At 40.7% G+C, this 14,508-nt stretch overlaps 1 protein-coding gene across 3 annotated transcripts in view; it reads right to left on the bottom strand.

Annotated features, from left to right (window-relative positions):
* Positions 1–14,508, bottom strand: part of neto2b (neuropilin (NRP) and tolloid (TLL)-like 2b) — a 42,075-nt gene that overhangs the window by 21,067 nt on the left and 6,500 nt on the right. The window contains exons 1-5 of one of the 3 annotated variants that reach the window (XM_062042521.1): positions 11,015–11,108; positions 9,032–9,196; positions 1,046–1,294; positions 929–976; positions 737–864 (exon numbers count right to left, since the gene is read on the bottom strand). In XM_062042521.1, coding sequence (XP_061898505.1) covers positions 737–864; positions 929–976; positions 1,046–1,294; positions 9,032–9,196; positions 11,015–11,024 — 600 coding nt within the window. In that variant the 5' untranslated portion in view covers positions 11,025–11,108. Of the gene's footprint in view, positions 1–736; positions 865–928; positions 977–1,045; positions 1,295–9,031; positions 9,197–11,014; positions 11,109–14,508 lie in introns of those variants that run through there. The other 2 variants (XM_062042520.1, XM_062042522.1) reach the window with 2 other exon arrangements.

A 14,508-nucleotide genomic window follows, 5' to 3' on the forward strand; every position in this document is an offset into this window, starting at 1 on the left:
GTTTGTAAACATGTGTTTGTCTCCATTCTTATAAATCTGTATAGCTTTTGTCTGGGAATTTACCTATTTGAAACCATAGGTTGCTGGTATATGTTAAAGGTTCTGAAATGTCTTTGTTTCCATTGTTTCCATATCAAATTCCGTTACAATCAGTTGAGGTCTTGGGTTTACAATTATTCACAATTTTGATTATTTACTCCTCTGCCACATCCGTGATGAACATCGAGTTGGGATTTCTGTCTTTGGTATCATTCAAATTCTCAATTGGCATGGGATTGGTAATCCGACCTTTCTTCCAGATTTGGTCCAATATTCACAAAGTAGTTATTCAAACTTTCAAACTTTCCTCCTCCAGGGCTCCCCCTATATGTGTTAACAGTAACTTGTTTGTTTAAGCCACAGTGCTCAATACATATACACAAAGCTCTTCATGTACAAAGTGGGAGTGCCAGAGGAATTCGGGGTAGCAGCTTGAAAAAAATCTAGAAAAATAATGTAGGCCTGCTAAACTTTGAGTTAAGTGGAAAATGTATTCTAAAAAATAATACAACTTACCCCAGAAAATCAGCTTGTCACTGAAAATGAGAGGCCCATAATTTAGGTATGAGTGAAATTAAGTCCTCTTTTTGTAGTTTTTTGGAAATATGAGTTGATTTTTATTCAAATTGATATGTTTCTGCTCATCACTTTGACCTTGAATAAAGCAACAAACAGTATGATGTACCGTGTGAAGTACCTTGTTTTTTGAGGGGGCGCGTATGGTCCAGATGCAGTCCACAGCCTGGTCTGGCTTCACCTTATACTCTTCTTCAACCTGACTGGAACGGATCATGCCGTCAGCCCCCGTCAACTCAAACTGACAATCTGAAGAAGGGAATTGCTGAGTCATCGTGTTTGGATGTAAAAAGTAGCTGCGTTCTTTCACTACCTGGGATTGGGTTTAAGAGTCCTCCCACATGCAGATGGAACTCTGGGTCTTTGGATGGAGATGTTTACGTGTGATTTCACCATCATTGCAAACAATTAAGGCTACCGGAGGAACAACCTGCCGTGAAGCTGTAGCGGATCTGGAAGCCGATGCCCTCCAGCTCCTCGTCACTGAAGAAACGGATCCACATGAAGCGGCCGCTGGACAGGACCAGTCCCGGACAGGGGGCGCCACAGAAGCGATTGATGAGCGGCGAGAAGCTGAAGGGGCCGTCACGCACCTCGATGTGGTCAAAACGACACTCAAAGGACGCCTCGATGTAGAAGGCCTTGTCGAACAGCAGCTCGATCCTCTGCCTGGGAAGAGCTAGGGGGAGGTAGCGTTAGTGCCAGCGAGATGATTGAAAAAACATCTTCGTCCTTGTACTGTGGTACCTCAACTTAAGAGTAATTTACCCCGACTGTCATGCTTTAAGTTGTGAGCATAATTTGAGTTATGATGTTCCCCGCCGCCGGTTAAAGTAGTGACTATCCACAAATCCACAATCTTGCCTTCAAACCTCCGGAACTGAGAAAGTTAGTGCGAAGGAGAAGAAGCGGATGCCCAAATCAGAAAAAAAACAACCATTAAAAACATGCGAGCGACCCAGCGAGTCGGCCCGACCGCGGCACACAAAGCCTAGCCAATTTCAACGGCATGTAGCTAAATATAGAGTAGCTAAATATAGAGAAGCTGCCCAGTTTTAATCCGTTCTGTCTCTAAACTGGACGATCAACATTTTGGTACACAGACACAGCTTGCGGTCATCTCTGACCTCCGGTCTGTAACTTAAAGACGTCTGTGTGCAAAATAATTCCTATTGTTACACGCTCAGAATAGACACCTACAGAAGTCTGTTCCCCAAAGTAAATGCTGAGCATTAATACATTATTTCATAAAACTACCTTTTATTGTCTTTTATTGTATTGTATTTCCTACAATATTTCTTATCCTAAAAAGTTTGTTTTTCTTTTCAAAAGGCATGTTACGTATCAAAATTATTTAAAAAAGTATTAAAATATCCTCGCTCATCCATGCGGACTGGACACTGGCCGAAAGTTGGTGGGCGGCCGAGTCTCTTGGTTTCTTTGTTGGGTCTGCTCATGTCTCTGGCTACGCTCACCCCACCCCAGGAACACTGCAGAGGCCACCACAGTGTACCGTATTTTTCGGATTATAAATCGCAGTTTTTTTCATAGTTTGGCCGTGGGTGCGACATATACTCCGGAGCGATTTATGTGTGAAATTATTAACACATTACCGTAAAATATCAAATATTATTATTTATCTAATTCATGGAAGAGACGAAGCAAATGTCAGCAATCGTCATACACACACGTCAGCAATCGGCACACACACGTCAACCGGTGCGACATATACTCCGGAGCGACTTATAATCCGAAAAATACGGTATATGTTTTTTTGTTTTTTGATGATGTTGTTGTTGTTTTACTTTTGTAGCTGTGTGTAAGAAATGACTGTTTGCATCAGCTCTGCTCTTTTAATGTCTTTAATGTCCATTGTGTTCTTTGATGTTTCACTCTTACTATGGCTTAGCTATGGCTATGAGTTTTTTCTTCTTCCTTGGCCTCAGTCTAGACCCCCTCTCCAGGGGCCCAGGCTTAGACCCCCCCCCCCCCCCCCCCACCTCCCTCTCCCCAGCATTTACCTGTTTCTCACCTTTTTTGTAAAGGGCGCCGGAAGTTGGCAAACCCGTCAGCGATCCTGTTCTGTCTCCTTGTAATGTTTGTCTGATCTTGAATGAAATTTTAATATCCCCTCGGGGATTATTAAAGTATTTCTGATTCTGATTCTGAAAATTGTGGTGTTTTGGGAGGGCCACGCATGGATCAAATTGATTTCAATTAATTTTAATGGGCGAATTACGAGCTCGTCGTGGAACCAATTGATCTTATAAATTGAGGTAACGCTGTACTTTTATGAACGTAAGACATTGTAAATAACAATTGTTTCAAAGACCTGTCTGTGGCACACAGCCGCATTGAGGTTGTCATAGCAATCTGGCATCACCTCTTTCAGTGGTGTTACAAAATTAGCAGACCAACCAAGACACTTTCAGTGGTTCCTATACATTCTTTCATGTGTTGCATGTGCTCGTCACGATTACATATAAACTGCCACAAACAGTTTATGCCGAGGCTCTTACTTTGTAATGTTTTACTTTGAAAGTGTCACTTCCGCTTCCACAGTACTCATGTTACGATTGGTACTTTTCTATCTGTGCAGAAGTCATTAACAATCTTGAGTTTTCCAACAATGTGAAATACACATTTGAAGCCTGAATGTATTATCCTAAGTAGGGATGTATATTGCTACGACATTATCGATACCAATATCGATATTCCTTCTCAATACCTGTATTCATTGATACGCTTATCGGTACTATATGTAATTGGTATAAATAAAAATGTGGAAAAAATTCATTTTTTATTAGCACAAGAGGTTGTCAATAAAAGATAACCAGCAACATCATGATGTTGCTGGTTATCTTTTATTGACGCCTGATTTTTAAGTCTTAAACAAGTCAGCTATGTTTGCAGTGCAGTTGTTATGTCATCATCTTGTGAAGACCATACAGATCCATCACTGTGTTTCTATTCATCACAATTACACTCAGTTAGAAATAATATCTATGTGTTGCATTCATGTGCAGAGCCTTTTACATAAAGTGTTCCAAATACACAGGACAAGATGTTGAAATCCAGAGTGCCACCTCCTACCTCCCGTGTTGAAGACTTAAAGACACTGACTTATTATCTATGTTGCTGCAGGCTGGGCAGACGCATCATTAGGGTTTTCAAGTGGGCTCCTACTCTCATGGACGTTTCGCTGACTGGGCCCACGACGCCTCAAGTAGGTTCAGCGGTGCATTCTGGCGTCCCAGAAGCACCCCCCTCTGCATCTGACCAGCCTCAGCATGAGTAATGATTTATTTTGGTGACCAGTTGGGGTCTTTCCTCTTTAGCCAGAGCCACTGGCTGCTCCGCTTTGCCACCCGCGATGCTTCCTTTATGGCCTGACGTAGAGCCTGACCGCCAACTCCCAGGTCCCTCATCAGCCTTATTGTTGATGTTGCCACAAAGCCCCGACATCCAACTTCTACAGGGCAGACTTGTGTTCTCCAGCCTCGCCGTTCAGCCTCTGCAGCGAGCTCTGCATACCGGAGCTTTTTCCGCTAAAAAGCTTCCTCCACCGCATCCTCCCAAGGGACTGTGAGTTCAACGAAGTACATGATGTGCTGGGAGTTGGACCACAGGACTAGGTCAGGCCGCCGCAAGTTAGTAATTGCTATCTCTGGTGGAACAATGAGTTTCTTATACACATCCACCCGCATCTGCCAGTCCCGGGCTACCTCCAGCTGTCCCAACCTGGGCCTTGATGGTGTCTTTCGTTGCCTTCGTTCCCCCTCTCTAACAAAGGCAACTGGCATATTCAGGTTGGGTGTCCTGGGTGGAAAGGAGTTGTTGGTTGTTCTCCTGCTTTCCAGTGTTGCTGCCAAACATTTGAGTACCTCGTTGTGTCTCCAGGTGTATCGTCCTTGGGAGAGGCTCACTTTACACCCAGTGAGGATGTGTCTGAGTGTAGCTGGTGTTGAGCACAGGGGGCATGATGGATCTTCACCCAGCCATTGGTTGAGGTTTTTGGGGGTGGGAAGGACATCATAGGTTGCTCTAAGTAGGAAACTTACCCTACTCGATTCCATCTCCCATATGTCCCTCCAGCTGATCTTCCGTTTCTCCACCCCTTCCCACCTTGTCCACTGACCCTGCTTAGCTTGCGCCACAGCCTTGGCATATCTATTTGACTCTTCCTGTCGACGGACCTCGGCCACGAGCAACTTGCGCCACTCAGCAGAGGATGCCTTATTCCAGGAAGGTCGTGTCTCTCCAAATCCCAATCCGGCTTTTCCATGTTGGACTTGGCCCACGATGTCAACATGGTGAAGAGCAGATTTTGCCTGCTGTACTGCGTTCTTAGCTGACCACTTCTTCCCTGCTGTCAGATTTTGGGGCAGCAAAAACAGTATCCTTCGACTCTGTTAGGGTCATCTCTGTCAGGCTAGAGAGAGGCAGTTCGAGTAATCCATGACCATACAGGCCGATGCTGCTCAGGCATCGAGGGACACCTAGCCACTTTCTAACATAAGAGCTGATTGTTCTTCCCATTTTCTCCACTCTGGTGAGGGAGATACCATACATGGTTAGTGGCCACATGAGGCGGGGTAGTAACCCGAACTGGAGGCACCAGATTTTCAGCTTGCCAGGCAGCATAGATCTGTCAATGTTCTTCAGACCTTTGGTGACTTCTTGCCTTAGCTTGTCTGCTTGCTCAGTGTCCTTAAGATTTGAGTCATACCACCTTCCCAGGCTCTTAATTGGCTTCTCTGACACAGTTGGAATGGGTTCTTCACCAATGAGAAACCTTTGTTCTGTCAGTTTGCCTCTGATGATGGAGATGCTTCTTGATTTTGAGGCCTTGAATTTCATTCTGGCCCCAGTGATGTTCTCATAAAGCTTCCCTAGTAGGCGCCTGATGCAGGGTGCTGTAGTTGTTATGGTTGTCATGTCATCCATATAGGCCCTGAGAGGAGGTAGGCGAATTCCGGAACTCAGCTGTTCGCCACCCACTACCCACTTGGATGCTCGCATAATGACTTCCATTGCCATGATGAAGGCCAACGGGGAGATGGTACACCCTGCCATTATTCCAACCTCCATATGGTGCCAAGTGGTGGTGAAGTCTGGTGTGGTAAAACAGAGCTGCAGATCTTCAAAGTATGCCTTGACAAGGTTGGTGATGGTCTCTGGTATCCTGAGGAAGTCGAAGGATGCCCAGAGGAAACTGTGTGGGACAGAACCAAATGCATTGGCAAGGTCTAGGAAGATGATGTGGAGATCTCTCCTCTCTTTCTTCGCAGCCTGGATTTGATGCCAGATTATGCTGGTGTGTTCGAGGCATCCGGAGAACTCTGGGATTCCTGCTTTTTGGACTGAGGTATCCACAAATCTGTTCTTGTCCAGGTAGTAGGTCATCCTCTGGGCAACTACGCTGAAGAAAATCTTACCCTCGACATTGAGGAGGCTGATGGGGCGGAACTGGCTGATATCTTTAGATTCCTTCTCCTTGGGAATCAAGACTCTTCCGGCCCTACGCCATGCTTTGGGTATGATTCCCTTCTCCCAAGCCACACTCATTAGCCGCCACAGGAAGCGAAGTACATCAGGGGCACTCTTGTATAGTCGATACGTAACTCCATTTGGCCCTGGGGCTGATGATGCTCTCGCCCGCTTTACTGCTTTCTCCACTTCACTCCACTTTGGGGGGCTAATGTCCATCTGGTGTTGTGGTTGTTCAATTGGTGGGATGTCCGATGGAATAGCTGTCTGCACATTCTTCTTGTCATCCACAAACATTTCTTCCAGATGTTTCTCCAGCTCCTGCTTAGAGGTTTTTAGGTTCCCCCCTTTTCTTCAGTGAAAAGTGATTTCACAAATTTGAAGGGGTCCTTGAAAAAACTTGATCTTGCACGTTCTTTCTTTTTCCGCTGTTTTCGCAGGTTTTCTGCTTGTCTCAGGGTTGTTAACCGGCTTTTGATGTTTCCCTGGAGATTGTTAATGCCTTCTTTCTCACTGTCTGAAGCCTTCCTCCACTTCTTCTTAAGTTGTCTTCTCTCCCGAATCAGGCATTCTATCTCCTGCTGCCGTCTGGACTTGCATTGTGGTGCTACTACCTTTGCCGTTTTGACTCTTGCTCCATATCGTTCTGCCCCATAGTTGTAGATGATGTCTCCCATCTTGTCAAGCTTTCTTTCGACTGTGCCCTTTAGTCCATGTAGGATGCTGATTAGGTCTGAGTTTATGATTGCCTATTCTTTCTATTCGGAGGCTCCGGGCCATTTCACCCGAGGTTTTCTCCCGCTGATCTTCTTTTCCACTGCAGGTTTCCTTGGCTGGATGGGCTCTGCACCTTCCTGTGCATCTGTCAATGTGCTTGAGTTTCGTTCCTCAGGGCGGCTGATGTCCTGCAATCTTTGTATTATGTCAAACATATAATATTATTTAATACAATCAATTAGTGTGTTAGGTGGGAGTGCATTCAAGCAAGGTGTGTTTTGATGGAGTGACATCAGACAACGACTAGAGACCTGTCAGCGGATGCTATCTTGCTTCAGAGCAACTTATTGGATAATTATATTACTTCAATGTTTCTTTATTTTTTTTGAGTGAATTAATATTGGCCTGTGGATTATTGGATCACTATAGGAGGATGGTTGATGAATCGTGGTGGAGGCAGCAGTGACTTGTGTGTAAACTGACACTAATCTTATTAGCGGACATATTGTTATTAGAGGACATATTGTTGTGTTACAAATTTTCTGTGGTGTTGCTTTCTTATTTGTCATTATTCCAAGCTGATTATCAGATTTTACTCGTGTCTTTCGGTATGCACAGCAGCGGCACCTGAAGTGAATGCGACAGCGTGTCATAATTCCGACGATCAGATTGATTAGAAAATACTGATAGCCGTATCATTTTTCCAGAATCTTAACGGTCTTCCTGGACCGACCCAATTAGACCATTACCAAAAAATGCCGGTACTCAGTGTACATCCCTAATCCTAAATGTGTGTGCCGTTTTATTGATCAGAACATCAAACTGCGTTTATTCAAAAAGCACCTGACTGCTAAACGATTTAGCTATAATGGCTAACCTGCACAGGCTGATTTAAAGTATTGGTAGAGTGGAAAAACAAGTTGACTTTGTATGCTTATTTGTGTTTCATTGTATTCATTAACTGCCAATGTTTGTATCAGAATGACTTTGTAAGATTATGAAATGCAGACATTGAGTCTAATTAGATGACAGAGTAATAAAATCTTGTACTTGTGTATTTCAGATACCAAACTAAGTCACACACACCCTATAGTCAAAAATTCAAATTGATGAGTTCATCTGAAGACATTGCATTCTCTGTTCAGAAGCCAAGAGTGCTCAATAATTCCAGTTTGATAATGCACATTATAATTGGACTCCTCTGGCGGTTATGCAAATGAGATGACAATGTCATCTACCACTCGCCTCCACAGCTAGATTGCAGGACTGCGAGAAACACTGACCCTCTCATGTTGTCTTTGCACTACTGTAGCATCAATGCTAACAATACTGTTAAAGTAATGCCTTACTACTAACTAGGGGTGTGGGAAAAAAATCGATTCGAATTAGAATCGCGATTCTCACGTTGTGCAATTCAGAATCGATTCTCATTTTTAAAAAATCGATTTTTTTAATTTTTTTTATTTATTTACAAAAAAAATTGCTTTTTATTTTTATTTTTTTTAAATTAATCAATCCAACAAAACAATACACAGCAATACCATAACAATGCAATCCTATTCCAAAACCAAACCCGACCCAGCAACACTCAGAACTGCAATAAACAGAGCAAATGAGAGGAGACACAAACACGACACAGAACAAACCAAAAGTAGTGAAACAAAAATGAATATTATCAACAACTGTATCCATATTAGTTACAATTTCAACATAGCAGTGATTAAAAATCCCTCATTGACATTATCATTAGACTTTTGTAAAAAAAAAAAAAAAAAGAACAATAGTGTCACAGTGGCTTACACTTGCATCGCATCTCATAAGCTTGACAACACACTGTGTCCAATATTTTCACAAAGATAAAATAAGTCATATTTTTGGTTCATTTAATAGTTAAAACAAATGTACATTATTACAATCAGTTGATAAAACATTGTCCTTTACAATTATATAAGCTTTTTACAAAAATCTACTACTCTGCTTGCATGTCAGCAGACTGGGGTAGATCCTGCTGAAATCCTATGTATTGAATGAATAGAGAATCGTTTTGAATCGGGGGAAAATCGTTTTTAAATCGAGAATCGTGTTGAATTGAAAAAAAAAATCGATTTTGAATCGAATCATTACCCCAAGAATCGATATTGAATCGAATCGTGGGACACCCAAAGATTCACAGCCCTACTACTAACAATGAAATGCAATTTGCATTTACCTTCCAGCACATAGAGACACTCCTTGTTGGGAGGGTACGTGTTTGGGTAGTTGGGAGAGCTGAAGGTGCCGCCATCTGCGTGCCGTATCCAATTTCCGCAGTGACGAGAACGTGGCGTCCTTTGTGAAGGCGAAGGTTTCACCACTTTGGATACCGCACCTTGCTCTGCACAGCACAAAGCACAATATACAATACAGACGATATGCGATATGAATGGCATCAATAGAGCTGATATACGTTGTATTATTATTAATGCATGTTGACGACACATTCTAGCTGAGTCCCACAAATTTGACAGCAATAAGCGAACGAACGCATTTGGAATGCATTCTCACCAAGTAAATGATCAGTATATGATATGGTTAGTAGCCCTATTTTATCCATGAATTCAAATGTTTTTGTTGCAGACGATTTTGAAAATTTTAAATCAATGTTTTTTACTCACGCTCCGGCATATTTTTTTGCCCCCATGAGCTTCCAAAGTCCTCACCCGCCCCTTTAGTTCCTTAGCGGAGATCTGCAAGGCTAACGAGATCGAGATGTTTGTTCCACTGTGTTGCCAGTGGTTTGGATTTACGGCAACGGGCATGGAACAAATGTTGCTAAGTTTCTTTCAAAAAGGCAGCAGCACAACAAACTTATTCCAGCATCGGAAACAGCATTGAGCCCAGTGGGGGAAATGCAACTCTTTACAAGGCGAATAGGACTGCAGCAACAACTCCACCTAAGAAGCAGCTTACTGTGGCACAAAGTTGCATGTTCAGCATGGAGAAGAATGCACAGAGCGATTACTAAAGCAGTCGATCTGCATGTCCCAACCAGACAGTTCGGGTGCGTGTGTGCTGCTGCAAAACTCTTGTGGCATTATAACGAATTGAATGATCAATGTGTGAATGCTCCAAAGCATTCACACATATGGTTTTCTACACCAAAATTCATCTATTTATTATTATTCCTCTACTTGTTCTTCTTGTCTGTTCAGCCTATTTGGGAATCGCGGGCTTTACCTTGAAAAATTCCAAAAATTCCCAGATTTCCAGGTTTTCTGGGACATTTTTCCCATTCAAAATGAATTGGACGTTTTTCAAACTTTCACCATTTCCACATTTTTCAACCTATTCATACCATTCCAACTTCAACAAATTCCACCATTCTGGAAATTCAAAGTATTTTTTTTTCCAAGCTCAAAAAGATTCCAGGATTTTCCAGAATTCCTGCTTTTCCAAAGCCCTATTTCCACCCTTTTTTCTGGCGACTACTCCTTCCACATTTTTCAACACATTTCAACCGTTCCATCGTCAAAACATTTCTCTTAATCAGAACAAAAAACAAAGTTGTTTTTTTAAATGGAAAAATTCCCGAAATTGCAGGAATTTTGTAATACCATTTCTCAATTCAACATGTTACTACTTCAACATTTCCCGACCGATTGGAAAAATTTCAACACCAACCATTTCAACTCATTTAGACCATTCAAGTTTTTTAATATTTTCCCCAAAAAAATCCCACTTTTCCCAAAATTCCCAATTTTTACTGGAAAAAAAATTCCCGGATTTCCCATAATTCCTTCTTTTTCTTTGCATTTTCCCCATTCAAATTGAATTGGCCGTTTTTCAAACTTTCATCATTTCCAAATTGTTCAACGTATTCAAACCATTCCACCTTTGGTAGAGCTATACCAGGGGTCGGCAACCCAAAATGTTGAAAGAGCCATAATGGACCAAAAATACAAAAACAAATCTGTCAGGAGCCGCAAAAAATTAAAAGCCATATTACATGTATCATGAGATATAAATTTAATTAAGATGACTTAAAGGAAAGTAAATGAGCTCACATATATAGCTACAAATGAGGCATAATGATGCAATATGTACATATCGCTAGCCTAAATAGCATGTTAGCATCGATTAGCTTGCAGTCATGCAGTGACCAAGTATGTTTGATTAGCACTCCACACAAGTCAATAACATCAACAAAACTCACCTTTGTGCATTCATGCACAACGTTTAAAGATTGGTGGACCAAATGAGACAGAAAAAGAAGTGGCATAAAACACGTCCTACAACGTCGGAGAAAGGTCTAGATGTAAACAAACTATACGGTGAGTTCAAGGACCGCCAAAATTAGTAGGACAAAACGGCGCTCGCCAAATACTCGAATCAGTGAAGCATGTTTAATATAAACAGTGTGATTTATAACGATTAGGGAGGTTTGTGTCATGTTTGTCCTCATACAGAAACCATACTAAAACAAAAAATATATTTTTTTCCCCTCAACTTTTTCCATTCTTCATACATTTTTGAAAAATCTCCAGAGAGCCACTAGGGCGGCGCTAAAGAGCCGCATGCGGCTCTAGAGCCGCGGGTTGCCGACCCCCGAGCTATACCGAGCTCTACCAACCGGGCGGTATAGCTCGGTTGGTAGAGTGGCCGTACCAGCAACTTGAGGGTTCCAGGTTCGATTCCCGCTTCCGCCATCCTAGTCACTGCTGTTGTGTCCTTGGGCAAGACACTTTACCCACTTGCTCCCAGTGCCACCCACACTGGTTTAAATGTAACTTAGATATTGGGTTTCACTATGTAAAGCGCTTTGAGTCACTAGAGAAAAGCGCTATATAAATATAATTCACTTCACTTCACTTCAACAAATTCCACCATTCTGGAAATTCAAACTATTTTTTTTCCAAGTTCAAAAAGATTCCAGTATTTTCCAGAATTCCTGCTTTTCCAAAGCCCTATTTCCACCCTTTTTTCTGGCGACTACTCCTTCCACATTTTTCAACACATTTCAACCGTTCCATCGTCAAAACATTTCTCTTAATCAGAACAAAAAACAAAGTTGTTTTTTTAAATGGAAAAATTCCCGAAATTCCAGGAATTCCGTAATACCATTTCTCAATTCAACATGTTACTACTACAACATTTCTCGACCGATTGGAAAAATTTCAACACCAACCATTTCAACTCATTTAGACCAGTGGTCCCCGACCACCGGGCCGTGGCCCGGTACCGGTCCGTGGTCCGGTACCGGTCCGTGGATCGATTGGTACCGGGCCGCACAAAAAATTATTTAAAAAAATTTGAAACATTTTTTTTATTTTTATTTTTTTTATTAAATCAACATAAAAAACACAAGATACACTTACAATTAGTGCACCAACCCAAAACACCTCCCTCCCCCATTTACACTCATTCACACTCATTCACACAAAAGGGTTGTTTCTTTCTGTTATTAATATTTCTGGTTCCTACATTATATACCAATATATATCAATACAGTACAGTCTGCAGTCCGTAAGCACGCATGATTGTATTTTTTTATGACAAAAAAACAAAAAAAACTAAAATTATAAGATTTTCCCAAAAAAATCCCACTTTTCCCAAAATTCCCAATTTTTACTGGAAAAAAAAATTCCCGGATTTCCCATAATTCCTTCTTTTTTTTTGCATTTTCCCCATTCAAATTGAATTGGCCGTTTTTCAAACTTTCATCATTTCCAAATTTTTCAACCTATTCAAACCATTCCACCTTCAACAAATTCCACCATTCTGGAAATTCAAAGTATTTTTTTTCCAAGTTCAAAAAGATTCCAGGATTTTCCAGAATTCCTGCTTTTCCAAAGCCCAATTTCCACCCTTTTTTCTGGCGACTATTCCTTCCACATTTTTCAACACATTTCAATCGTTCCATCGTCAAAACATACCTCCTAATCAGGATAAAAAAACGAAGTTGTTCTTTGAACTGGAAGAATTCCCGAAATTTCAGGAATTCTGTAAAATGCCATTTCTCAATTCAACATGATACTACTTCAACATTTCTCGACCGATTTGAAAAATTTCAACACCAGCCATTTCAACTCATTGATACCATTCAAGTTTTTCAAAAAAAATCCCGCTTTTCCCAAAATTCCCAATTTTTTCTGGAAAAACAAATTCCCGGATTTCCTATAATTCCTTGTTTTTTGTTTTCATTTTCCCCATTCAAATTGAATTGGCTATTTTTCAAACTTCCACAATTCCCACATTATTCAACCGATTCAAACCATTCCACCTTCAACACATTCAACTCATCCTGGACATTCAAATACCATTTTTCTACATTGAAAACATTTCCAGGAATTCACGTTTTTTGGTAACCTATTTCCAACCTTCTTAAATTCGACTACCCTGTTCATATTTTTCAACCCATTTCAACCAATCCACCGTCAAAACACACCTCATATTTGGGACAAAAACTAAGTTGGTTAAGGAACTACAAAAATTCCCGGTTTCCCCGAAATTCCAGGAATTTCTCAATAAAAAACTGTTACTAATTCAACATTTCTTGACCGATTTAAACAATGCCAACACCAACCAATTCAGCTCATTCAAAAATCCTGCTTTTCTCAAAATTCCCAAATTTCCAGGAAGTTCCCATTGAAATGAATGGGACATTTTTCCAAGTTGCACAATTCCCACATTTGTCTACCTATTCAAACCATTCCAACATCAACACATTCCACTCATCCTGGACATTCAAACTAACACTTTCCCAAGTTCCAAACCAAATTCCGGTTTCCCTGGAAATTCAAACTCTTCCACATTCAAACCATTCCAACATTCAAACTATTTCAGCGTTTAAACGATTTCAACATTTAAACCATTTCTACATTCATCCTACGTTCCATTAGCATTTCAGTTCAGCGTCAGCTTTTCAACATTCAAACTATTCTTACATTCATATTACATTCTGTCAGCATTTCAGTTCAACTTCAGCATTGGAGCATTCACACACAATGTCTTCAGGAATTGCCTATTCTAGTAGTAGTTTAATATTGCAATGAAGTGTACATTGTCTTGAACATCAGTTCACACTAACAAGGACCCCAGGATACTTCAGGGAAAAGTCTGTGTTTATCCACTTACTAAAACTTTAAAGTCATCTCTATGTTTTTGGGATTATTTATTTGCATACAATGTAGTAGTATTGTATTCAAAACAGAAATTTTAAGTCTGCACTTTATTGTTCGTATTGATTGTTATTGCTATTTATTGATGATTGGTATCTTTATTATTTAGTGGATTATATTTATTTACATGCAATGTGCAATGCTATTTTTTTTAATTACAGGAGTATTTTTTTCAAGACAGAAGTTTTAAGTTTGCACTTTATTTATCTCAGTGTTGGAGAAGAATATGTATTTGCATGCAATGTACAATGCACATTTTTTTTCACAGAGGTATTTTATTCAAGCAGAAGTATTGCCTCCTAGAGAAGGCTTTAATACAGTTATTTGAAAATTATTGCATAAAAAGTACAATTTATATCTGGTCTAAAAAGAACAACATTATACAAATTAGAATGTTGCTAAGAGTAAGATGCAACGTATTGCAGTGTCATTTTCAAACTACTAGTTTTTGATCAAATAGAAACAAAACTTGTCTTAAATTGTCTTTGTATACATTGGTTTCTTTAAAGAGTAGGGGAAAATGGGAAAA

Source organism: Entelurus aequoreus, linkage group LG03 (assembly GCF_033978785.1).
Source record: "Entelurus aequoreus isolate RoL-2023_Sb linkage group LG03, RoL_Eaeq_v1.1, whole genome shotgun sequence".
Lineage (NCBI taxonomy): Eukaryota > Metazoa > Chordata > Actinopteri > Syngnathiformes > Syngnathidae > Entelurus > Entelurus aequoreus.